Here is a 25,749-nt window from a genome sequence, read left to right as displayed (position 1 = left end):
CAGCCCAGCTGTGCCCACACTGCAGGTGGGCCACTTGCTGACCCAGCTGGAACTCAGCGAGAGCGCCTTCCAAGCAGCCCTTCCTCGCCCAGCAGAGACGGGGCCTTGCAAAGAATTCAAGGAACAAGTATTTGAAGGTAGATCAGGCCTCATGTCTTGCTGTCTGCAGTCAGCAGGCCTGGTCCTTTAGGATGGGTGGATGGGCCTTCTCTCACACTGTACCCTCCACTTGCCACCTCCCCCAATAACACACAGGCGTGCGCGCGCGCACACACACACACACACACACAACTTGTCCAACACCAGGATCTAGCCGAGTCCTCGTAGCAGGTGCCTGTGTCTAAGTGTAAACCAGGATGGCAGACATGCCATCTAATCCTTCAGGGTTTCCTCCCCAAAAGCTCTTTCCTCAACGGAATTCCAACCTGCACTCTGGCGCCAGGAGCTCCTCCACCACAGGGACAGGGAAATCTCTTCCCCTCTTCCCCGTGCTCCACTGATAGACACCTCCAATGGTTGGAAGTCCTTCCTTACACTCAGCTCATAGTAACAGTAATAGCTACCATGTACTGGGTGCTCCCTGGCCAAGTGCTTTATATCCCTCAGGCCTATGAGGGAGTGGGTCCAGTCGTTATCCCCATTTCCCAGATGGGGACCTGACACTGCGAGGTGGGTGCCGAGAAGTGCCGGTGCAGGTTTTGAAGCCAGCTGACTCCAAAGCTTGCGCCCTTAACCATCTCTTCCACCTGCCCTACTTCCGCTTGTGATCTAAAGCGATGATGCTGTCACGGCTCCGGGCCAGCGTCCCCAGATCTTGCATCTGTTTCTTCTGTCTGTGGGCTCCAGCCCCTCACCTCCTAGTCAGGACCTTGGGCGGGGTAGGGGGCACCAAGAACTAGCCCAGTCCTCCCGAGTGGCCAGACTGCCATTTGGAAGCTATGTCACGCGAGCTCTTCAGGCCACTTCGCCAAAACCGCTGGCTCCCATGAAGCGGAGTGGTAACTACAAACCCCTGCTCTTGTAGATAAAACCTGCGGCCAAGTCAGACCACCTGTATACAAGTGGTTTTCTAGTGTTTTGTTGATGTTGTTGTGTTGTAGATAAATGCAGGATTTTATATTGATCTTCAACAGATTTCATCTTGTTGCATCTGACCATTTCCCCACCTATATTAAATCCTTCAGAATTCTGAATCCAACTTATAGTCTTCCTGAGCTTTATGTCTGAAACTTGAATATCCTCATTCAGGTCACTAATGAAAAAAGGTTGGAATGAAGAGGGACATGCCCTGTGTACACCACTAAAAACCTCTCCATCCATTCTGTTAACTATACTCTTAGGGAAAAGACTGTCCAATCAATTCTGAATCTAATTTTAACACCTTGAAGTACACGCTTCTCCATCATAGCTGCACAGAAAGACTGCCTGATGCCTTGTTAAAATCAAGGTTCACTGTACCTGTGGCATTCTTCCAACCTACCAGACCAGTAACCATTGAAAACAGAAAATCTGGTTCACTTGGTGATATTCTTAGAAACCCTATGCTAGCTCCAGGATCCTTTTATTATCCAAGTGTTTTCAAATATGCAATAGCCTATTCTAGAATTTTGTTAGGGATCAATCAGTACCAACCTTATGTGCTCATAATTCTTACAACCCACCCTTTCCCTCTACTGACAAGCAGGACATTAGTCCATTTCTGGTCTGTTCAGCATTTCCAGTCTTCTCCTGTGCTCAGTGGGATTGTGGACATGGAGCTGGCAGGGCAGGTGGGAGGGGCTATATCAAGAAGATGAAATCACCACCTCCAGGACCTCGTGAGGCTCACTGGAAAGTCACTGGGGATACGGGAGAAGGGGAAATGGCCCAAAAGAACAAATAACCCGACAGAAGTCGGGAGACCTAGCTTGTGCTCATGCCTTAGACCTGAGCTTCTGGATGAGCTCAGGCCTCAGTAGTGGCTCCACGTGTAAACAGAGAAGGGGCAGGTGTATCGGGAGAGGGCTGAGGAGACCATGCCCTGGCCGGGCCAGCTGAGCTGGAAGGGGCTGACTCCGTGAAAGAGCAGCAGAATGGCAAGGGGGAAATGGGAGGAAAAACACCCCTTTCTCCAACTCCTCTACACCCTATCCCCTAAGGGTTAACCCCCTCCCTCTCCCAGCCGCTTCTCTCCTCCTCCACCCAAGCCCCATCTCCCTTTAATCACATCTGATACTGAGCGGCCCAGCAGGAACAAAGAGACCATTTAGAGAAACGGGGCCAAGAAAGTGACCCCCGCACTCTGGGGCGGCCGCCTGGATGCCAGCACAAAGGCGGCATTTCAGAGCTGAAATTTCAGCACCCAACTTGATTAAAGGATTCCACAGGCTTGGAGGAGGGTGGAAGGGGGTGCGAAGTCCACTGCTCCCCCAAATTAACCCTTCTCCAGAGCAGCAAACACCCCTCCCGCTCCTGGGGATGCTCATCACTCCCACCCTGTCCAGGGGGCACCCACACCCAGGGTCCCTGCCTCTTGCAGAGGTCAGGCGAGCTCCTCCTCTTCGTGGAAGGGGAGCTGGCAGCAGAAGGGAGGTCAAGGCTGGAATATTCAGGAAGCCCGTTTTCCCTTCTATCCCTGTTGGTGTCAGTATACACCCTCTCCCTGTCATCTGTTCCCCCCACCCGCCAACCCCGAGAAAGGGAGGAACCAGCATGATTGATTGGGTAAGCAGAGTGAAGAGAACAGAACCCATTAGAACCTAGGGCAGAGAAAGGGGAGCTCCAGTCCTGATTTAATATCACGCCTTGAACCCAGAAGCCCTGCTCCCCTGCCCACCATCATCCCAGCACCCATCCTAGTGAAGGCCTCGGAGGAGCAGGGGCCCCACACAGAAGGGGAAGGACATCTTCCAGAAGCTGGGAAGGAGAGGGTATGGGTGTGGCAGACCAGAGAGGTGGGTCATGAAGGATGGTGTGTGGGGAGTGGCCTGACGAGCAGGGATCGAGGCGGGGGGGCGGGGGAGGGTAGGCAGGGGTGGGCAGGTGCTCGGTCCTTGGTCCAGCTGCTGACTTGCCCGGCAGGGCTCTCTCGGGGAGGGCAGGAGATCACTGCATCCCCAAGCTTCCTGCTGGGGCACTGGCTCCTGAAAGGGGATCCGAGCCCACGATAAGAGGCTCGAGGCAGGTCCTTAGGAAACAATGGGTGGCTTGATGAGACCTGCTCTGTGATACTCCTGAGAAGGGAGAAGCCCCTGCAGCCAGTCCCCACTGGAAAGGAAATTGGGGGTTTCCGTGGCAACCAGCTCCCTGGGCACAAAGGCTTGTCTGTCTGCTGGGAAGGCAGCTGAGGTGTCTCCTGCAGCAGCCTCTGCTCTGGTGGACTACGAGATGGAGGGAGGGACGTGGGGGAGCCACAGGGGGTCAGGGCCCCTGGTGCTTCCTAAAGAGCTGACAGTCGCAGGGCCACTGGGATGGGTGCACCCTCCAGGCAGCAGGGCGGAAGAAGTGGGTAGGCCTCCCAGGCAGCTGGAGGCGGAGGGGTTGAAATGTTGAAGAGTTTATTATTTACACGTATAAAGAATATGAGACTAGGAACTGGGGCTGAGGCACAGTCAGGAAGACGATTCCGGCTCAGTCGGTGATGATAAGCTCGTCTACCCCCCAGTCTTCATAGCTCCCGTCAGGCAGGTAGCGGCGAATGATGATGGGAATCTTTCGGGCCCTGTGGCAGGGGAGAAGTCAAGGTACATGAGGGCTGGTGACCCCAGCCCTGCAGCAGCGGGACGGAATGTGCAGAATGCAAGGCAGGAGAAGTCTCAGCAGCATCCTCTCGAGACTGTGAGTGCACTCGGTAGGAGAGGAACTACACCAAAGAAGCTCCTGCATCTCTGAGCGTGGCACTTGAGTCTGGAAGGGCTCTGCCACCCCACGGCTGAAGGGAGGAGGGGGAGACGGAGAGGGATGTTGCTAAGGCCAACTGCAGTAGGGACAGGGAAATTCGGACAGACAGCAAAGGTCTCATCAACGTCCTCCCCTCCGCCTTTGCCTGCCCCCTCCTCGCTCTCCCTCCTCCTCCCTGCAGGGCTGACTCCCAAATAAACTAAGGGTCTACAGGAACAAGAACCACACTTCCCCATCAGGGAAGTGGGGGAAGGGTGAGCAGCAGAGAACCCAAGGGTTGCCTCCCAGGGCTCTGGAGCAGTGAACCATGATCTGGGCGACTTACTTGAGCTCTTTCATGGCGATGAGCAAGGGATCTGTCTCCCCCTCCAGCTCCACCATCACGGGGGCACACATCCTGTAGGTACAGGGACAGGTGTTGGGGGAGACTACAAACACAGGGAGAAAGGCCCAGCATGAAGTCGGAGCGTAGCTTCACAAACAGGATCAGATCAGCATCCCAGCCCTCACCCAGAAAGGGCACCTTCCAGGGAGGCGGGCACAGCGGATGCGGAGCGGCAGTTCCGGGGCACTGACAGCGAGGGTACGCGAGCGGGAGCCTGTACGCTAGACTTAAACTTTGCCTCCAAAGATACTGAGTTTCTTCCCCAAATCTCACTATCCTCATTTGAAAATGAAGACAAAAAGCCCTGCCACGCCCACACAACAATGATGCTAAAACACTACTGGAACAAGCAAAGAGTAGGTGGCATGGCTGCTCTCAGCCCTTCACAGAGTACTGTATCTGAGGTGAGCACGCTTGTTACTTCCGTCTCACTGATGAAGAAACTGAGGCACAGACGGCCAGTAACTTGCCTAAGGACACACAGCCAGTAAGTGGAAGAACCAAGGTTTGAACCCCGAAGGCTCCTCCCTACTGTGCTCCACCACCTCCCATTATTTTTAAAAGCTGGTGATTCACAAACTGAAGCCCGGTACTGTGAACGGGACAAGTGTGAGCTTTCATCACTGGGCCGTGTGACATGCGTCATGTCAGCTCCCCTGCCAAGGGCCTCCCCCAGGGCCCATCACAGACTCCTGAGCCTGCAGCCACAGCAGAGTGTTCCAGCACAAAGGACCCGCACGTGCAAAAGCTCACCCTTCTGACCACTCTAACTCGACCCCCCCAGCCCTGCCTCGGGGCCCAGCTCGCCTCATTTTCCTTCTCTGACTTGGCAATACCCCCTACAAGGGTCCTGCTCCTCCAGCCTCTACACAGGGCCTGTGGTGGGGCGCTCACCTCCTTGCCACCCTTCCATGACACCCCACAGCCATCAGGCAGGCAGAACCTCACCTGGCCCCTGCTTACCTTTCTAGTACCTTCTCATGCTACCTGCCTATATTTACCCCACATTCCAGCCATACCAAATTACTACAGTTCCCTAGACATACCCTGTTGTTTCCTTTTTTGCATCCTCGTACAAGCTCTTCCTCTCCCTACAGGCCTGCAAGAGGCTCAGATGTCTCCACTCGGGAAAGCACTTGCTGAGGCCTCAGTGTCCTGACTCATTTTACATACGCTTCTCTTGGCACCACTACCACTACACTGTGACTACTTGTTTGAAGTTTTCCAACGAGACCTGGTGGCCCAGGACCCCAAGCCCTAGCACAACACTTGGCCCACAGCAGAGGCTCTAGAAACAAACAGGCCAGTTCTAGGCCCACCTCCTCTAGGAAGCCACACTTACTGATTCCAGCTCAAGTTTACACTAATGGATCCCAAACCTAATAATCATCAAAATTACTGGGAAAGTATGCTAAAAATACAGGTTCCCAGGTCCTTCCCCAGACCCTTCCCCCTCACTCTCTAGTGAAGGATCCTGAGAACCTGCATTAGCAAAGCTCCCCGGGTGCTTCTCATAACCAGCCAGTCTGACAGCCACCAGTTCACACTAAATAATCTACTAATTTCATTGCTAAATATTCTGATGTCTGTTGCTCCCCGAAGCCTGAAAATTTCCCAAGGGCAGAGAACAAGTTCTTTAACTTTCTCTATATCCTCTCTCAATAATTATTTGAACTTCCCCAAAATGTAAACCTTTAAAGAATGGGGCAAAATGCTTTCCCTGATCTGCATATGCCTTATTTCTTTCAAGATACGAATAACTCAACAGCATTAATTCATCCAGCCCTACTATGTGCACAGGAAGTGTGAGAGTGCGCCCGGAACATCTCCACCTGTGGCAACCATTCAGCCACCAGGTGGGGCTAGTGAACCAGAGAGAGGTTTCATCCACAAATATCCAAGAAACGTCTGTTCAGCATCTACTAAGTGCAGAACTGCAGGCCTCGTACTCAGGATAAGCTCCAGCCCCGGCTGTCCAAGGGCTTACAGCAGCCGGGGAACCACCAGACAGCACCCTAGCCCTCAGGCGGAAAGAGCACCATAGACTAGGCTAAGCTAGACCCAGGCTTGCTCCCCGAGGAAAGCAGGACCTGGACCTCGGTAGTGTTTGAAATGCCTGCTCCATACTGCCCACCAAATGCAAGCCCATCTTCTGAACTTGTCACTCAATGAACCAGTGACATCTTTTCCAGTCTTGCGCCCCAAGCTACTTGCCATTCCCCCACTACAATCCATACATGCCTGCCTCTACCTGGACCTTTCCTAGTGCTGTTTCTGGCGCCGGGGATACGTTCAAAACCACCTCGCTTTAATTCTAATCTCTTCATGAGGCTTCCCCAGTCACCCCTGCCATTACTCCCTTCTCTCTTTTGTTTCTCTTGTAAAGCAGCAATCCCATCCGCCTTGGGTTCTGGGTATTTAGAACGGGTCCATCTCTCCCACCAGACTGTAAACACCTAGAGACCTGGGGAATTGTGATCATCTCTGCATCCCCGACAGGCGCAAGCACTCTATCTTATTCGATGCTGACAGACTTTAACTTGCATACAGTCTGTTTGTTTGAAAAATAATTTATGAATTATTCTTTCTGCTTGATCATGTTTAGCAGACGTAAGCACTGCCCAATCAGTGCTCTGCAATGATGGAAATGTCCTCTATCTGAACTACCCATTACGGTAGCCATAGGGAGCTACTGGGCACATGAAGTGTGGCTAATGAGACCGAAACACTGAACTTCTATTTAGTTTTACTTAAATTTAAATGACCAAATGTAGCCAGTGGCAACCATAACTGCGGTGCAGGCCTAGAGGATCCTGACCCCAGCGATACCAAAATCATCAAACTGAGTGCAGCTCTCATTTCACCCAGCCCAGCAAGGAGCACGACCAGGCTGGCAGGACGCCTACTGCTGCCAAGTGGGTGAGGAACGACGCTGCCCGCCCATAAAGCCCTCTGTCGAGATGAACACAGTGGCCACCTTCACTCCACGAGACTGGAGGAGATGAAGCCCAATGCTGTCTAAAAACCTGGGCGGGGTGGGGACGGACGATGCATAGATTGAGCATCACCACGCCGCCAGCACGCGTCGTCCCACAACTCTGGCCCCAGCTTTTCTTTCAAGCCTAGTTTCGACTACTCCCTACTTGAAGCACCCTCTCCTCTAGGTACCCACCATTTCCCACAGCAGCTTATAAGAGGTCTGGGGTAGGGCTCCTTTCCCCGGCATCACGTTTCCCCGCGGAGGATGTTCCACGAGAGCCACAGTAACATGCCCGTCCCCTCTGTCTTCCCACCTACTCTCGCCACAACGGAGGAGGAACTCATCTGACAAGGGAGCCTGGTGGGGAAAGCATGCATCTGTGGTCCAGCCTCTTCAAGAGTCCCTGCTTCCTCAAAGCCGCCTGACCTGTCCTCCATGATGCCCACAAGCTTAGCAGGCAGGCTGACACCTGCACACAGGGCCGCTGGCGACGGCAGTGCCCACGGCTGTTGGGGTGGACACGGAAGCGTCGCACGTTGCGATCCCCACCTGCCTACTGCTAGCTCCTGAATCCTGTTAGTCTTCAACTAGCTCCAAGCTTAGGAGACAAAGGAAAGGCTGCTAATTTCCAATCCCCAACCCCCGCCTCACTGCTCTGTGCTTTCACGTTTCCAGCGGGACCTCTACATGGAGGGCTCCCCCACTCCTCTGCGCTGGCCCTTGTCTATCGACTCAAGAACCACCTTAAGCCCAGGGGGGTGCTGCCGCAGCACCCCCAACTAACCAGCCCACAACGGTCGAGGGCTGATCTTATTCTATTTATTTATTTATTTCTGCTTCCCTAACTGACAGGCACTCGTTACACTCCGTACTCTTATCACTATTCTTCTACTGTACTGTTATCTGACTTCTCAGATGTTTATGTCCGGTTTCTCCACTGGATCACAAACTCTCTGAGGGCAGGGGGTCTAGCACAGTGCCTGGCACACAGGGACAGCACCACCCTTGTTCAGCATGTGAGAAGAGGGAAGGTCTGTGGTCAGGTGCCAGGCTGAGCCGCACCAACAGCGTGCAGGTTCCCTGTAGCCTGTCCGATGGAAAAGATGGTGAGGAGGCTCATACTCACGCGATCTGAAGGGCTCGGGTGCCCAGCACACGGGCTCGCTCATACTTGGTCATATATGGTGTGGTGATTCGCTTCTGGTTGGCCTGCGGTCGCTCTCCAGAAGGGAGGATCTCAACATTCTCCTGGCCCTCCTGGACACCAAGGAAGAAAAGAGGGAAAAATCTCAGGATGCATTATCGGGGGTGAGGGGCAGGATGACGACGACAGCGATTATAACCACCACTACGCTACTGCTTATTACGTGCCAGTGACCTGCAACTGCCTTATTAACACCTCATTTAATCCTCACAATAACCTGATGCGGTGGGGATTACAATGCCCATTCTAGAGGCTTGGAGGGTAAGCTAACTGGGCCAAAGTCTCAGACCCAGTAAAAAAGAACTCATGATCAGGGAGTCCAAAGCCAGCTGCCTCATCCCGAAGAGAAGTCCTTGAGCACAGACAACAAATCACCCTAAGAGGAAGAGGAACAAGCACCCCATCTTCACATATTCACATATTTAACAATCACTTATTAAGCATCTGTCATGTGCCAGACATCATAATAGGTGCTGAGACAGAAAGCTAAGAGTTTCTGCTCTCAAAGAATACATAGTCTGGGGAAAAAGACAAGAGTAAACAAAACAACAAGTGCTATAAAAGTATGCAAGTGTGATGTAAAAGAATGAAATTAGAACACTCCCTAACACCATACACAAAAATAAACTCAAAATGGATTTGAGACCTAAATGTAAGACCGGACACTATAAAACTCTTAGAGGAAAACATCGGAAGAACACTCTTTGACATAAATCACAGCAAGATCTTTTTTGATCCACCTCCTATAGTAATGGAAATAAAAACAAAAATAAACAAATGGGACCTAATGAAACTTAAAAGCTTTTGCACAGCAAAGGAAACCACAAACAAGACGAAAAGACAACCCTCAGAATGGGACAAAATATTTGCAAACCAATCAACGGACAAAGGATTAATCTCCAAAATATATAAACAGCTCATACAGCTCAATATTAAAGAAACAAACAACCCAATCCAAAAATGGGCAGAAGACCTAAATAGACATTTCTCCAAAGAAGACATACAGATGGCCAGGAAGCACATGAAAAGCTGCTCAACAACACTAATTATTAGAGAAATGCAAATCAAAACTACAATGAGGTATCACCTCACACCAGTTAGAATGGGCATCATCAGAAAATCTACAAACAACAAATGCTCGAGAGGGTGTGAAGAAAAGGAACCCTCTGGCACTGTTGGTGGGAATGTAAATTGATACGGCCACTATGGAGAACAGTATGGAGGTTCCTTAAAAAACTAAAAATAGGGCTTCCCTGGTGGCGTAGTGGTTGAGAGTCCGCCTACCGATGCGGGGGACACAGGTTCATGCCCCAGTCCGGGAAGATCCCACATGCCGCGGAGCAGCTAGGCCCGTGAGCCATGGCCACTGAGCCTGTGTGTCCGGAGCCTGTGCTCTGCAACAGGAGAGGCCACAACGATGAGAGGCCCGTGTACCGCAAAAAAAAAAAAAACTAAAAATAGAATTACCATATGATCCGGCGATCCCACTACTGGGCATATACCCAGAGAAAACCATAATTCAAAAGACACACACGGGCTTCCCTGGTGGCGCAGTGGTTAAGAATCCTCCTGCCAATGCAAGGGACGCAGGTTCGAGCCTTGGTCTGGGAAGATCCCACATGCCGCAGAGCAACTAAGCCCGTGACCCACAACTGTTGAGCCCGCATGCCACAATTACTGAGGCCTATGCACCTAGAGTCCATGCTCCACAACAAGAGAGGCCACCGCAATGAGAAGCCCACGACCACAACAAAGAGTAGCCCCCACTCGCCACAACTAGAGAAGGCCTGCACGTAGCAACGAAGACCTAATGCAGCCAAAAATAAAAAAAAAAACAAATAAATAACTTTATTAAAAAAAAAAAAGACACACGCACCCCAATGTTCACTGCAGCACTATTTACAATAGCCAGGTCATGGAAGCAACCTAAATGCCCATCAACAGACGAATGGCTAAAGTTGTGGCACATAGATACAATGGAACATTACTCAGCCATAAAAAGGAACAAAATTGAGTCATTTGCTGAGACATGGATGGATCTAGAGACTGTCATACAGAGTGAAGTAAGTCAGAAAGAGAAAAACAAATATCGTATATTAATGCACGTATGTGGACCTAGAAAAATGGTACAGATGAACCGGTTTGCAGGGCAGAAGTTGAGACACAGATGTAGAGAACAAACATATGGACACCAAGGGGGGAAAGCCGCGGGGGGGGCGGGTGGGAATGGTGGTGTGCTGAATTGGGCGATTGGGATTGACATGTATACACTGATGTGTATAAAACTGATGAGTAATAAGAACCTGCTGTATAAAAAAATAAATAAAAATTAAAAAAAAAAAAGAAGTTCCTGTGCATGTAATCACACCTTATGTACTGTTTCCTGTATAGCTTCTTCCACTCAATGTTATATTTGTAGATGTATCCATTCTGTTGTGTCTACCAGTACTTTGTTCATTTTCACAGCCATCTAGGATTTTATGGTTGGAATATACCACAATCCATATAATCGTTCAATTATAATGAGCATTTGGACTAGTTTGCTATTATGCTATGAATTTTCTTGTACATGTCTTTTGGTCAACATAAGTATGCATCTGTGTTGGGTATACACCCAGGAGCGGGATCACTGGTCCCTAAAAAATATACATCTATACTCCCCTTTAGTACATACCTCCACAGAGTTTTCCAGAGCGCTGGCCCAATTTACACTCGGACCAGAATAATATAAACGTTGCTCCAATTGCTCCACATCTTTCTTCTCACTTGGTGTTGTCACTGTGAGATGTCTGCTTTGTCTGGTTTAATCTGAGCCATCTCGGTGGGTGTGGAGTGGTGTCTTGTGGTTTACTTTCCAGTTTCCTGACGACTAATGATGTTAAGCATCTTTTTTATATATTTATTAGCTATTTGGATATTCTCTTTTGTGATGTACCTGTTCAAATCCCTTGCCCCTTTTTGTATTGGATTTTCTGCATTTTTATGATTGATTTGTAAGAATTCATTGTATAGATGTACTTTCTCAGTTATATGTTTTGCAAATATCTTCTTTAACTCTGTCGTTCCTGTTCACTCATTTACTGGTTGTAATTTAATTCATCCAATGAGTGCCATTTCACTAATTTACAGAGTTGTAATTGTGTGTGTGAGCGTGTGTATTTAAATAAATAAAATGGAATATCAAAGCACTTCAAAAAAAAATTAACCAAAAAAAAAAGTATGCAAGTGTGCCACAAACTTAACAAGAAAGTGAGAGACATCTACCTCATACTGGGGGTTACGAATACAGTCCAGAGATGAGACTTGGGCTGGTCTAGAAGGATGAGTAGGAGCTGCCAAGCTAACGAGGAAGGAAAGGGCATTCCAGGCAGGCTGAAATGCATGCGCAACAGGCACAGAGGAGGGAGAGAATGTACTAGGTCTGGACACCTAATTGTGGAGTGTGATTAGAGCAAACGGTGTGTACAGGGTTATAGGCAGAAGAATAAATTCTATAATAAAGAATTAACTCAACAAGTATTTACTGAGTGCTTACTACATGTCAGATAGTATTCTAAGCACTTGGGATAGTGCAGTAAGACAGATGAAAATTCTTTCTCCTATAGAACTGACATTATAATGAGATGAGACAAACAATAAACAAGATTAGTTAAGTGCAACGTGTAGCATAAAAACAGAGAAAAGACAGGGAGCGCCAGGGTGGTGATGCTGGAGGAAGGGGTTAATGTGGCAATTTTAAACAGGATGGTCAGGAAGGCCCCACTGAGGTGACATCTAACAAAGACCTGATGAGGCTGAGGAGCAGGTCGCGTGCATATCTAAGGGAAAGGAAGAGGGAACAGCACAGTCAAAGGTTCTGAGCTGGGCTCCCTGGCATGACAGGGACAGCGAGAAGAGATAAGGTCCCAGAGGGAGCAGGCGGCCGGATCCTGGAGGACCTTGTACATCTTTTTGGCATTTCCTCTGAATGAGCTAAGAAGCCACTGGATGCAGATTCTGAACAGAGGAGAGACAAAGTGACTTAAGATTTAAAAGGATCGCTCTGGATACCTTGTTGAGAATATTCCGTAGGTGGAAAGGGCAGAAGCAGAGAGACCTTTTAGGAAGACCAACAGTAATCAATCATGTGGGTAGGTGAAAAAGACGACTCTGGCAGCCGAAAGGCAAACAGCAGACTGAGGGCACGAAACCCGGCAACACATTTCTGCAGTAACGTGGGTGAAAAGCAATGAAGATCCAAACCAGGCTGAGACATGAGGAATGGAGAAACGAAAACAGGGCCGAACCACACAGAGGAGGCAGAATCAATAGGACAGAGATGGAAAGGGATCAGAAGGACAGAGAAGGTTTCTGACTCAGAGAACATATAACCTCAGAGTGCCAGGCAGACAGGAAATCCCAAGAGGGCCTTCAGCTTCCCAGCCTTAAAAAAAAAAAAAAAAAAAATCGAGGGATCACTCTCTCTCCAAGAGACATAAAGCACTTCTCCCTCCATCAGTCACAAGGGACAGAAAGCCCTACTTTATCTATGACGCTAGTAACTCATTCACCTAGTTGCTCAAGCTAGAAACACGGGAGTCATCCCTGTCATCTCCCACTTTCTCAGCCCCATATCCAAACGACCAAAATATCTCTTTCATCCGTCTTCCCATCACCGACACTACCAGCACCCAAGTGCAAGCTACAGGTCTGACCTGGAGGTCTATGAGAGCTCCCTAATTGGGCTCTCTTTCACCCTTGCTCCTCCCCAATTCACTCCTCACTGGATCATGCCGCTCCCCAGCTCAAAACTTGGCAGTGGCTTCCCGATACCTTCACACTACAAAATCCTGCCTGATCTTGGCCCTTACCCCTCCAGCCTTACCCCAGGTCACTCTCCCCCTTGCTCTTTATGTAGCCCCACCTTGCAGAGCTCCTGGTATGTAATAAACATTCAACACATGTTTGCTCAATGAATGAAGGGAATATTTCAACTGTCAGTAAGCTAACTGCCCCAGAAGCCATGCGCTGTGCTCCAAGTGGACAAAAGCCTTCAGGCCCACCCTGAGGGGCTCCTCCACTACCCAGGACTAGATCTCTCCTCACTCTAACTGGCGGTGCCCTGACCACAAACGGGAGGCAGATGCATTCAGTCAGTCATCACTGGCTGGGCTATGCAGCAGCTTGGGCTGCAGAGAGGGGAGCCCAAGGCTAGATACTGACCTCCTCGGCATTCTCCAAGTCATCTAGCCCTTCATCCTCCTCCACGTCATCAAAGTCGTCGCCATCAAAACTGTACAAGAAGAAGCAGCCAGTTAGAGCACCACTTAGTAGAATCAAAGAGGGCAGAGATCTGTGTCTCATCTGAGTTACTAGCATAGGAGGCACTCAATAAATATCTACTTAATGAGTGAATCACTTAATAAATCATTAAGTCATTTGAGTTCCTCGTCTAAAAAAACAAACAGCTTACTTTTCTACTCCCTCCTCACAGAGCCCTATTTCCATGCTCCCCTTGGGAGCAAAATTCTTTCAAGAGTTGTCCATCTTCACTGTTTCCGATTCTTCTCTTCCCATTCTGTCATCATCTCACTCCAAAGGCTTTCACCTCCATGATTCCACCCAAACCATCCTTTCAAGTTTGTTAATGTTTTCCACATTGCTAAATGTGATGGACTATTCTCGTTCTCATTTAGCCTGATGTGTCAGTTGGCCCACAGGACCACTCGTCTCACTCAAAACACTCTCCTCACCTGACTGCAAGGACACCTCACACTCTTGGTGTCCTCCCACCTCACTGGCTACTCCTTCTCAGTCCCCTTTGCCAGTTTCTCCTCTCTTCCCCAGAAGCACTCCATGTTGGGATGCTCTGACACGCAGACATCTCCTCTTCTCTACTGACACCCGCCTGATGATCTCCTCTGTTTCTCAGCTTTGACTAATATACTTATGCTGAGAACTCCCCGATTTTTACCTTCAGGATAGACCTCTCCTCCAACACCACACGTCAGGTAATCTCCTGGGCTCTAGCTTCAAAATAAATCCAGACTTCAAAACCACTTCTCACCACTTCTACTACTATCACCCTAGTGCAAGTCACTACCTTTTCTCACCTGGATTACTGCAAGCCTCCCAGACCTTTACGACCTCAAAGTCTCCCCAGACCCTCCTCTGGATTACTTCTATACTACAGACCTACTACGCAATTCACACGACCCGGCATTATGTCTATGGGCCTGCCCCCTCTTCTAGAAAGGGACCCCACCTGGAGAGCAGAGACTATACCTAATACACCTATTAGGTATTGACACAGAGCCCGACTCAGCGGAAGTTTGCTGAAAGATACCTTTTTCAGTGATCCTCTCTGGACCCTCGAGCCAGGGTCTTTCTGTGCCCAGCCTCTGGCCGGGTCTATGCTGCCGGCTCACCGCCCTACCCTTCTCCAGCTCCGCGGGCCCCCTCAGCACCCCCAGTGCCCTCAGACACTGCCCCCCGACACCTGGCTCCTCAACTTCCTTCGACCCAGGCTCCCGCTTCACCCGCCCCTTGCGAGGCTCCGCAAAAGTCACTTCGCTCCCGCACTCACTTGTCCTCGTTGTCTGACATGACACCCGCGCCACAGCTACCGGGCTCTGCGCCCCAGACCCGAGCGGAGACCCGCAAAAAGCACGCCTCCTCCTCGCTCGACGCCAAGTGTACTCTGCGCCTGCGCCGTGACCTGGAGGTAATCACTTCCGAGAGGCAGGCGCGGCGATAAATGTGTGCATGCGCCGAGCGGCGCGTGCGCGTTACCATGGTAGCCAGGCAGGCTAGCTGCGGGCTCTAGTCGCTGAGATCTCAAAAGTATTTCTGCAGCGCCCGGGCGCGGGTGCTGCTTCAGAGCCCCGGTTACGATCTGCTGAGCGCAGCCTCCGCTCTCTGTGGGGAGGGACCACTCAGCCGGGGTCTTACTTTAGGGTGAGGTTTCCGTTTAGGCGTGTCACCCAGCGGGCACGGTTACCCTAACGCCCCTTTCCTCCCGAGGGGACTTCTCTGACACAGGCGCCAGGTCAGGTTGAGGTCTCTGTACGCGTGTGGATCTGCCAGTGGATCTGTTCTGGGTGGGAGGATCGGGCACTGTCGCGATGTTCACAGACGGCATCACGATTCTCTTGCGACCCGATCCCTGCTCCCAAACTATGGGTGGTGTTGGGGGTGTGGGAGCAGAGGTTGGATCTGGGAGACAGTGGGTGTGTCGTTGCGTTTTTCCCTCCTCAGAGCCCTCCATGGCTTCCCAGGAGAGGGTGGAGACAGTGACCAAAGGAGCAGGGTTCTGGCGCTGCCCCAAGCCGGCCACTTACACCCCAGAGACCTGCGAGCTGCTCAGAGGTCAGTGCGTTAAAGGACACAAGAAGAGCGGTGGTCACAGTTACTCTCTGTAACTCAGTTCTCCCCCGCATGACTTATGGTTTAGCAATTGCTGTTTCCATTTTACATATAAGAAGCCTGGAGTTCAGAAAGATTCAGGGGTCCTACAACTTGGAAGTGGCCAAAAGTCAAAGAACTAAGAATTTTAGAGTAGTTAACTCCCCTGCGTCCCTTAGATCACACGTTCAATTTCCCCAGGGAAGCTTTATTTCCTCCCCACCCGCCACCACAGTGCAACCAACTGTTAGGCGCCAGCACTCTACCAAATACCTTTTCCTTTGTGGGCTTAGTAGTCAGATACTTAGTAGTCAATTTCCTTCATTGGCAACCTGTAGTCAGATACCTAGTGTGTCCCGTTGAATTAACATTGAATTAACATCCATCTGCCCCTCTAGTTCATGAACTCCATCAGGACAGGATGCCTGTTTTGGCTACATTTGTAGCTACAATTGTAGCTCCAGCCCCTGGCACATGCTTAATGAATTCTTGTTCATTCATTCCTTCATTCACTCAACAACAAAAAAAATTTAAGCCCACTATGTGCTTTAGACATCGTTCTAGGTGCTGAAAATACAGCAATAAAAAAAAAAAGAAAAGAAAAACAAGCAAAAATTCTTGGTCCCATGGAGCTAATATTCTAGTAGGAAGGTAACAAATAATAAGGTACATAGAACTTAGGTAGTGATGAGTGCTATAGAAAAAAAACAAAGCAGGAAAGGAAGGGAATTCCCTGGCAGTCCAGTGGTTAGGACCCGTTGCTTTCACTGCCAGGGGCCTGGCTTCAGTCCCTGTTCCGGGAAACTAAGATCCCACAAGCCGCAGTGCGGGGGCGGCCAAGTACTCAGGTGCTGAATGGGGGCAGGAGGTGATACAATGTTAAATTTCAGTGGGGTGAGATAAAGGCATCTGCTTGCAGCTCAGGAAGCCTCACTGAAGTGCTTTGTCCTGCAGTGATGATGAAGGAATCCAAACTGACAAACTTCCAACGGCGCCACATCATGGACACCATGAAACGTAAGAGGCCATCTGCAGAAGCTTCCAGGGCAGAGGGATCCTATGCCACATTTTTCATGCTTCTCCATATTAAGGAGTAGGGGACCTCATTTTAAAAGAGAAAAAAAAATTGAATAGTATTTCTGACTCTTGCTCCTGGGGAATTGACTTTGCAGGGTCTTTGCTTCTTCCCCCGACGTGGGTCACAGCACATGAGCCCCTCCTGCAGTCTGGCTCCAGCCAACCTTCCCAACAGATCACAGCCCATTCGAGACTTCCTGCCCAGCCAAATACTCTGAACGCTGTCAAGTCTACAAACTAATCCCACCCTCTTACACACATACCATATGAGCTCGCCGGAGGAGAGGACTGTGTGTGTCTCATTCATAGATTTTTTCATTCATAGCTTAGCTGGCAGGAACAAGATTACTGGCAGGCTTCCAACTTAGGAAAAGTATGCAAAACCTTTCCACAGCTCACCTCTAACCACACATTGTATTATTTATTTTCAAGGAAAACAAAAAAGTGAATGTACATGGGCACAATAACAAGGTGCTCTCTAAGATCTTAAAAACAACCTTGCTTTCTGAGATTTAACTGAATCAACACGTAGTGGATCAGAACAGAGATCTGTAGAGTTACCTTTAAGAGGATGCCAGAAGGTCCAAACCTGCCAAATCTCACTTGAATCTACCAATAGCTCTTGCCGTCTCTCCAGAAAGAAGGTACCTATCAGGAGGCATCTGGTCAACCACAGAGGCATGGGGATGGGAAAGTCAGAGGGACAAATATCGACAGTGCCTGCCCAGCACTGGCAGAGGGAGGGAGGCTCCGTCAGACCAGTTCAGAAGTCAGATCTCCTTCCTCATTGTAGACAAGGACAACTCAGGCCGCCATTGCCTAGCACCACAACACGGCTGAGTCACAGAACTCAATCTCCATACTCAGCAGTCTACTAATCATTGGGGTCCCCTATAACATGACTACAAAGAATATGCTAGAAATTCCACTAAAAGTAAATACCAGGAGACCAAGGACTGGGTCTGCCTTGTTCACCATGGCACCTTGGCTCCCAGGCGCTCAACATTAGTTGAAGGACTAATTGCATTAGTGGTTAGGGCAACACAAGTCACCAGTTTGCCTGGAAGTTTTGTTCTCCTTAAAAGTTTTTTCTTTAAAATATTGCCTCCAAGCATTGGTGTTGAGTCTGGTTTCTTCTCCTAGAATCATCTCTCTATTCCTCTCTTCTTTCTTTTTTTTTTTAATTTATCTTATTTATTTATTTTTGTCTGCATTGGGTCTGCTGCGTGCGGGCTTTCTCTAGTCGCAGCGAGCGGGGGCAACTCTTCCTTGTGGTGCGCGGGCTTCTCATTGCGGTGGCTTCTCTTGTTGCAGAGCATGGGCTCTAGGTGCGCAGGCTTCAGGAGTTGTGGTGCACGGGCTTAGTTGCTCTGTGGCATGTGGGATCTTCCCGGACCAGGGTTCGAACCGGTGTCCCCTGCATTGGCAGGAGGATTCTTAACCACTGTGCCACCAGGGAAGCCCTATTCCTCTCTTCTTAACCAGGTCCTACTTGTTGGTTTGAGGCTTAGTTCAAATTCTGTTGCAAGCCACAAATTCCTCTCCTTCACCTGAACTCCCAGAATTACTTGGGCCATAATTATTTACTGAGACTGAGCCAAAGGAAGAGGTAGCATTTGGTACTGGACAGGTAGAAATAGCAGAGAGAGTAGGAGGAACATTCTAGAAAGCACAGCAAGCATCTCTTCAGAGAAGAGAGATAAACCATGGTGTGGCCCTAGGTAGAGGGCGTGAGAAGGGAAGGGTAGTGGGGAATAATGGCAGCTCTATCCTTCCGGTTCCTCAGGGCAGACACCTCAGAGACATCCTGTCTCCTCTTTCTCTTTCTCCCAGACCCCACATCCAACCCATCAGCAGTCCTGTCTGCTTGACCTTCAAACCATATCCTGACTGTGACTACCTGTACCCTCGACCCCCAACGCTGTATTTTTTTTTTTTTTTTTTTTTTGGCCATGCCGAGCAGCTTGTGGGATCTTAGTTCCTGGACCAGGGATTGAACCCATGCCCCCTGCAGTGGAAGTGCAGAGTCCTAACCGCTGGGAAGCCAGGGAAGTCCCAACGCTGTATTTTCAAGGGCAGCTAAAGGGCTCATGTCATTCCTCTGCTCAGAACCCTCCGATGGCTTCCCACCACGCACACAGTAAAAGCCAGTCTTTCCAGAGGCCTACGAGGCCCGGTATGTCTCTTGCCCTCCGTGACCTCTGACCTCTAGTCCCACTACACCCCACCCCTTGCTCAGTCCGCTCCTGGCACCCTAACCTCCTGGCTGTTCCTCAGGCACTCCAGGCACATTCCCACCTCAGGTCCTTTACCCTTGCCGTTCCCTCTGCCTGGAATGCTCTTCCCTGAAATACCTGCAGGGCTGGCCTCTTACCACTTTGGGTAATGTCTCTGTCTCCGTGCGGCCTTCCCTGGCTACCCTATTTATAACTGTAAATCCTGCTCCGACACACCCTGTGCTCCATCGCTGTACTGTCACTAACGTACTATATATTTTACTTGTTTTATCATCATCTACACCCCAGATGCGCGTGCCACGAGGGCAGGGCTTCATCTTACTCACACTTTACCCCCAGTGCCTTGGGCCTGGCACAGAGTACACGCTCAATACGTATTTGCCAGATGGATGATAGAAGGCTGGAAATGTAAGGGAGGTAGACAGGGGCCAGATCAGAACAGTGGCTGGGGACTGTGCTGAGCTGGGCTTCAAGGCAATTCAGAGGAGGGGCCAGTCAACCAGGTAGGAGGTGACACATTTGGCTGGCCTGGGGGAGGAGCCCCAGGTCTGGGTGGGTCAAGGCAGTGGGGACGGACAGGAGGGATTGGTGTCTAGCACCGTCCAAACCACCCCTCCCTGCCCACGGAGCAAGCAGGTTTTAGGAATCCATCTATAGAAACCAAAGCACCAGGACGAAGGCTGGATGTACAAGAATGTTTATTACATCATTGTTTGAAATAGTTTAAAAAAAAAACAAACTGGAAATTGCCTGCATTTCTGAAACTAGGAGACTCATTGAATAAATAATGTTTCTAAGGACTAGTATACAGCTATAAAAAATAAGTTATATATAAATGGAGTGATCTGGAAAGATGTCCATGATAGACTGTTAAGAGTCTATTACTGAATAGAATACAGTATGACCCAGTGTTTGAAACATGAATCTTACATATGCACACGTATCTTTGAACATGTTTATGTAAGCAACAAAAAGAATGGGCCGAGACCACCAACTTGTTACCATGGCTTCTCGTAGAGGGGGGCTCGGAGGGGAGAAGGGAAGACCCTTCTGTACTGTTTGACTTGTTATAACAGGTAGGGACCGCTTTTATAAACTAAAAAAAAAAAGCCAGGAGGGCCCCCCCACCCTGACCCTTCCTTCCGCAGGAGGAGACACTCTCCCCCTACAGTGCAGTCCAACTTCCAGCCAGAGGGTGTTGCCTTCCAAGCAGCCGGCCCCAGCCATCTACTTGCCTCCCATCCTGGCCGTCCGGTCCCACCTCCGGCCTGCCAGCATGTGCCAAGCCAACGGGGCCTACAGCCGGGAGCAGTTCAAGCCCCAAGCCACCCGTAAGTGAAGGGCCTCCACTACAGCCCCTCTCCTACCGCCCTCCGAGGGGGTAGGGGGCAGGGAGACTTGCAGCCCGCAGAGCGCGGAGCGGGCAGCTGATCAAATTCTCACGTTGTTTATACCGATGCTCTTGAACCTCAGCACATGTTAGCTTGGGGGCATTCAGGGTGCACGGGAAACCAGTTAGGTGTTCGTTTTCATACATTTTTCCAGAACTCTCTTTAACCATTAACTGGTTTCCGCCCATCTCTGATGAATGTTCGGCGGTCAGGCATCACGGCCACTGCTCTCTGAAGCTCACACGGTGCCTGGAACCCAGGGCTCCTGTGCGCTGCAGCCTATTTCAGGGAGTCGTTCCCCGCCACCCGTTTCTACTTGGCACCTGACATGGCTCTTGGGCGAGCCCCTCCGACAGCTCCCAGGCAGCCTCCCCATCCCAGCTGCACTGCGGCAGTCACTGAGTTTTCTTAGCCTTGCTCTGCACCCGGGCAACGTGTGGGTTTTGACGAAGCTCTATTGTGGGTCCTTTCAACCCCTTCCTGCCTATCATGACTGACCAGCTCAGGGACACCTAGGGTAGAAGGTGCTGGGTTTGCAGAAGCCCTACCCACGTTACCCTGGAGCGAGCGTGCCCAACTGGGAACACGGACCATGAATGGGGGTGCTCTTCACGCCTTAACTAGGCCATGTCCGGGCCCAACAGGAGATCTGGAGAAGGAGAAGCGAAGACTCCAAAATATTTTTGCCACCGGGAAGGAGCCAGCGGAACGGAAAAAAAAGCCCCCTCCTGTGCAACAGGAGAACCCAGCCCCTGAGCTGGACCGGTTTGAAGAACGTGAGCCCCTGATGGGCCAGTTACGCTGGAGAGGGGAGTGTGTGTGGAGGGGGGAATCCCTGAGGGGCAACCGCAGAACTGCTTCCTGTTCCCAAGAAAAGCAACCTGCCGTCCCTGCCATCCCTCCTGGGAGCCTGAGGGCCCCCGTTGCCCTGTACACTGACGGCCCTTTCCCTTTCCAGTGGTAAAGGAAATCCAGGAGAGGAAAGAATTCCTGGCTGACATGGAGGCCCTAGGGCAGGGCAGACAGTACCAAGCGATCATCCTTACTGAAATCTCGCAGGTAGGAGAAGCAACAGGGAAATGGAGCCGGCGGGGAGGGGGCGATGCACCCCTGTGAGTGTGGAGGACGAGATGTGAGCAGGAATAAAGGGTCAGCTGCGGCCATTTCGGGAGTCCGGCTCTAGCCTCCCATCTGCGGTGGCTCCTGGAGTTCCTTCCCTGATCCCCAGCTTTCCCTGATGCCCTCTGCAGAAACTACAGGAAATGGAAGACCTTGACCACAAGAGGAGTGAGGAACTTAGGAAGGCTCTTGCCACCACTTAATCTGCCTCCGGAGGGGGGCGGGGGAGCCCAACCTCTACCATTGGAGCCCACCCCCTTGCCAAGCAGGGTCACCCCCAGGTCAGCCCACCCACCCCAGCCTTCAGCCATGTAAATGGTTGTATAGCACTGCCCCCACCTAGGGCACCCTGCACATAGCACCCTAGAAAATGGACCACATCTCAGAAAACGAGCTGATTCTCCTTGAGACCCTGCCCAGGGATCCTCAGTCAGCTGAGCCTCTGAGACCAGTCACAGGTACAGACACATACACACACACACAGTCTTTTCTTGGGGAAAGAGCCACACACACAGTGAAAGCAAGGATCCAGGTCTCACCATCTTGGGTGTATGTCTAAGGGCATCCACTGGGCTCCCTTCCCACAGCCTCACCCACTGTGTGTCCCTGTGTCCGGCACATTAGGTTTTCTGAACTTAGTAATGAATATGATTCCTTTCTTCCTACCTGTCTTAGGACCTACTTATTTGACTTCTTACAGCTTTGGGCAAATATTTAACCACTGTGATTAACAGGCTAATAAAACACATTTAACGTAGGTCATTACACACACCATTTTGTTTTCAGAGGGATAAACCTTATTTGTTCAAGGGGTTAGAATTTTTCAAGCCCAGTTGGTTTCTAGCTGTTTTACACATTTCAAGTGAAAATGGAACGAAGGCTCCTGGAGCACCCCATGGCCGGGCACGACGGCAGGTGCCGGTGTCACTCTCGATATTCTCAATAAATGCCTGTGATGGTACATTATCCCTATGTGAAAACCAGGGCTCACCAAGATGCTATGACCAGAGTCATTTAACTAGCAAGTAGCCTACTCAGGATTAAAAGTTAGCTTTCTGTCTCCACCAAACGCACAGCCCATAGAAAGAAACCCAAAGGGGTGGGAGGGACCCAGACGGAAGGGGTCCTGCGTTGGAAGTCCACTCCCAGCCTGTGCGGTCTGAGCCCAGCAGCCTCATCTCCGATGGCTCGCCTGTGCGGCCTGCCTCAAAGGGCTGCTGAGGAGACATCCGCCCCCAGGAGCAGCGCCCCAGGCCTGGCGCACGGCACACGGCAGTCCCCGTGTCTTGACAACCACAAGCCTTATGGTCTCCAGTATTCTGTCATTTTTCTGTCCCCATAAATCAAAGTATTTCAGAAATTTCAACCAACCATCCCACTTGGAGGGATTCATATAATCTTCTCAGGCCACATGACCAAAGTCTGGGTTTGCAGAATAAACACAGCCCTGCAGCCTCAAACAGACAAACAGAGAGGACCAGATCAAGGGCTGGGCTCTGTAACACTCCATGAGAAGCTGTATCCACACACCCTCCAGAACCTGAGGGCCAAGGGTGCAACATGACGAGGACAGCCGCCCTCCACCTCGAAGGCCCCAGCACGTGGCCCAGGAGCAGCGAACCAGAGAACCCAGGACAGCCCAGGACAAAGTCGGCCCACCCGTGACACCACAGCAGCCTGCCCTCGATTTAAATTCGCATCGGTTGCCAACATTTACAAATCACACACACGCACCATCTGGATTTCCAGTTTCTCTTGAAAAATGGAAAGATCTGGCCCCACTGGGCCCACATCCCACAGGCTACAGTTGACTTAAATGAGGAAGAACTTCCCCTCTAGTTGTGGCGTATCCACCCCCGTTCACCCCAGCCCCCACCACCCGGGTGTCGGGGCCGTCCCTCAGGACACACCCAGCCCGGTTCACGTGCGTCAGCTGCCGCTGGAGTTGGTGACCCCAGCTGCAGGTCAACAGGCATGTCAGGAAGGAGGCGGCCGCGGGCTGCACAGGCGCGGGAGCCACCTGTCCCTGCAGAGGAAGGGGTCCTGCCCGGGGGGCAGGCAGTGAGGGCCAGGGCCCCCAGCGGTGGACAGCCCCTCCACGCCCTCCTGGGCAAGCAGAGACGCCGGCCTCAAGGCCTGGCAGAGGCAGGGAAGAAGGCAGGCCTGGCGAGGGGAAGGCGCCTCGAGGCTGCAGGGCACTGGCGACTGAGGTGGTCTCCATTTATTGTCGGGGAGGAAAACCCTCTCAAATTAATACAGTACAACCTCTCCCCATAGGCGGGCTGAGGGAAGGGGGCCCTAGAGGCACCCCGGAAATAGCTTACAGCAACAGTGCTTTGACCAAGAGCTGCTGGGCACACTCTGTGGGGGGAAGGTGCTGGCCCCCATCGGCTCCTCCGCTCCCACAGCCATCCCAGGGGCTGAGCGACCATGAGTCCTTCGGCAGCAACAAGTCGGGAGAGAACAGACAACAGACGAGTGTGAGAAGACAGGCTGGCGATGACCACCCGGAGTGGGTCCACTGCGCCCCAGCCCTGGGGTGGCGGGGAGAGCCTAAAGGAGGGGCCGGGCCGCAGTGCAGTAAAGGACCAGGGGTAGCACCTACGGCAGCAGCCCCGCCTGCTGCTGACCTGGCCGAGGGGCAGGGCCAGAACCGCAGCTGGGGCCTGCGTCCCCGGGACCCTCCCTGCGGGGGCTCAGCACTTGGCTCCCACCCACCCCGGCACGGTGTCCCGGACAGAGAGACCTCCTACAGAATGAGGGGAGACGAGGGAAGCTCCTAGAGCTCTGAGCAACACAGGGAGGGATCTGTCCAGGCCCATTCATGTCTGAGGACACAGTAACTACCTCGAACTTAATTAAGAGACTTCATAAATAGAGGTCCTGAGTGAGGAGAAAGAGAGTCAGGGCCGCCTGCACTGAAAGGAAGACAGAGACTCAGAACCAGGGCCGGGGCGGGAGACCCGGGCCAGAGGCCCACCCCGGGCCCACCTCGTGGGCAGAAAGACCCAGAGACTCTGACAGGTAAGGCTCCCCTCTGCACGTGGCACAGAAGGGAAGAGGACCGAGGAGCTGCCCGGCACGGCAGGCCAGGTGCTGGGTGGGACGAGGGCGGGTGTGCTCGGCTGCGGCCGCTCCCCGGACCCAGGAGCCGGCTCGCTCCCTGGGTCAGTCCCAGCATCTGGGGTCATCACAGCCAGGCTGGGCAGGGCTGAGGCGCAGCTGCCGGTGGCTCAGAGGAGAGGGAAGAAAACTCTTTGGCCCAGACGAGCCAGAGGACCCTGAGGAGGGAGAGGCCATCACCCAGAGGCTCCCTCCCCTTAAGTCATCTTTCCCCTCGACTGATCCTGAAGGGAAGCTGGGCGTCCCTGGCAGAGCACAGCCCGGGGCCGAGCCAGGAGCGGTGGAGTCCCCAGCTGGCAGCCCGCACTGTTAGCTCTTGTCTCCCGGGGACTTGCTCTTGGTATCACGCTTGTTTCCTAGCAGCTTCAGCACCTTCATGGTCTTGAACTTCCCCTTCTTCTTGCCCTCGGGTTCAGCCTCCTTCTGGAACTCTGCAGAAGGGAGAGGGGAGTCGATCGGGGCAGGCCGGGGGTGGTGGTGATGGCCTAGGAGCGCCAGCCAACAGGCTCAGCCCACCGCTACCCCCTCTCCTGGAACCGTGCGCACGCCCCTTCACCTTTCTGAGCTTCCATTTCTTTGTCTCTAGGACGAGACCCTACCCCTTCCCAGCGTTTTGGCAGGATCGGGAGATGAGCGCCCGTGAAAGCAATGGGGGAGCCCTACAGCGTGGCAGACGCTCATCTCTAAAGGGCTTGGCTCCCCTAGGCTGGTGCTCACAGCTCTGTGGGTTACAACACGAACACTGACTGTCAGAGGTAGAAGAGACCTCAGAAATCATCTCGCCCAGCCCCTAGCTTATTATGGACGAGGAAAATGGGAGTTTTGAAACAGACTGGCACCAACCGAGCTTTTTGCCGGGGCCAGGCCCTGGACTAAGTGCCTTATACACATTACCTCGGTCATCCTCAGCACATGCCCGGGAGGTGCGTGCCTTGTCCCCCATTCCACGGACAAGGAGAGCGAGGCTAGAG

The 25,749-nt window shown here is 51.7% G+C and overlaps 3 protein-coding genes across 7 annotated transcripts in view; 1 reads left to right on the top strand and 2 right to left on the bottom strand.

The window, feature by feature from the left end:
• Positions 1 to 3,517: 3,517 nt before the first annotated feature.
• On the bottom strand, positions 3,518 to 15,163 carry POLR2F (RNA polymerase II, I and III subunit F). The gene is made up of 5 exons (XM_027107612.1): positions 15,014 to 15,163; positions 13,651 to 13,720; positions 8,371 to 8,501; positions 4,205 to 4,276; positions 3,518 to 3,700 (listed from the first exon to the last, which is right to left on the bottom strand). Exons 1-5 carry the CDS (start codon positions 15,031 to 15,033, stop codon positions 3,610 to 3,612), a joined length of 384 nt encoding a protein of 127 aa, XP_026963413.1. The 5' UTR covers positions 15,034 to 15,163; the 3' UTR covers positions 3,518 to 3,609.
• Positions 15,164 to 15,206: 43 nt separating this feature from the next.
• Positions 15,207 to 21,858, top strand: CUNH22orf23 (chromosome unknown C22orf23 homolog). Of its 2 annotated transcripts, XM_027107614.1 has the most exons (7): positions 15,229 to 15,384; positions 15,685 to 15,795; positions 16,786 to 16,848; positions 20,294 to 20,476; positions 21,181 to 21,312; positions 21,495 to 21,595; positions 21,787 to 21,858. In XM_027107614.1, the coding sequence occupies exons 2-7, from the start codon at positions 15,693 to 15,695 to the stop codon at positions 21,856 to 21,858; spliced, it is 654 nt and encodes a 217-aa protein (XP_026963415.1). In that variant the 5' UTR covers positions 15,229 to 15,384; positions 15,685 to 15,692. The 2 variants fall into 2 exon arrangements, 1 of the variants encoding a protein (XP_026963415.1); XR_003433002.1 differs by lacking the exons at positions 20,294 to 20,476; positions 21,181 to 21,312; positions 21,495 to 21,595; positions 21,787 to 21,858 and having other exon boundaries at positions 15,207 to 15,384; positions 16,751 to 18,127.
• The window catches only part of MICALL1 (MICAL like 1), a 31,635-nt gene continuing 25,714 nt past the window's right edge, over positions 19,829 to 25,749 (bottom strand). For 3 of the 4 annotated variants that reach the window (XM_027107608.1, XM_027107610.1, XM_027107609.1), the window contains one exon: positions 24,741 to 25,209. In XM_027107608.1, coding sequence (XP_026963409.1) covers positions 25,088 to 25,209 — 122 coding nt within the window. In that variant the 3' untranslated portion in view covers positions 24,741 to 25,087. Of the gene's footprint in view, positions 25,210 to 25,749 lie in introns of all 4 variants that reach the window. The other variant, XM_027107607.1, reaches the window with a different exon arrangement.

The sequence above is a fragment of the Aethalodelphis obliquidens genome, unplaced genomic scaffold (genome assembly GCF_003676395.1).
Source record: "Aethalodelphis obliquidens isolate GAN/ISIS:26980383/991018 unplaced genomic scaffold, ASM367639v1 scaffold8, whole genome shotgun sequence".
Classification (NCBI taxonomy): domain Eukaryota; kingdom Metazoa; phylum Chordata; class Mammalia; order Artiodactyla; family Delphinidae; genus Aethalodelphis; species Aethalodelphis obliquidens.
This window is presented reverse-complemented; position numbering and strand designations above follow the sequence as displayed.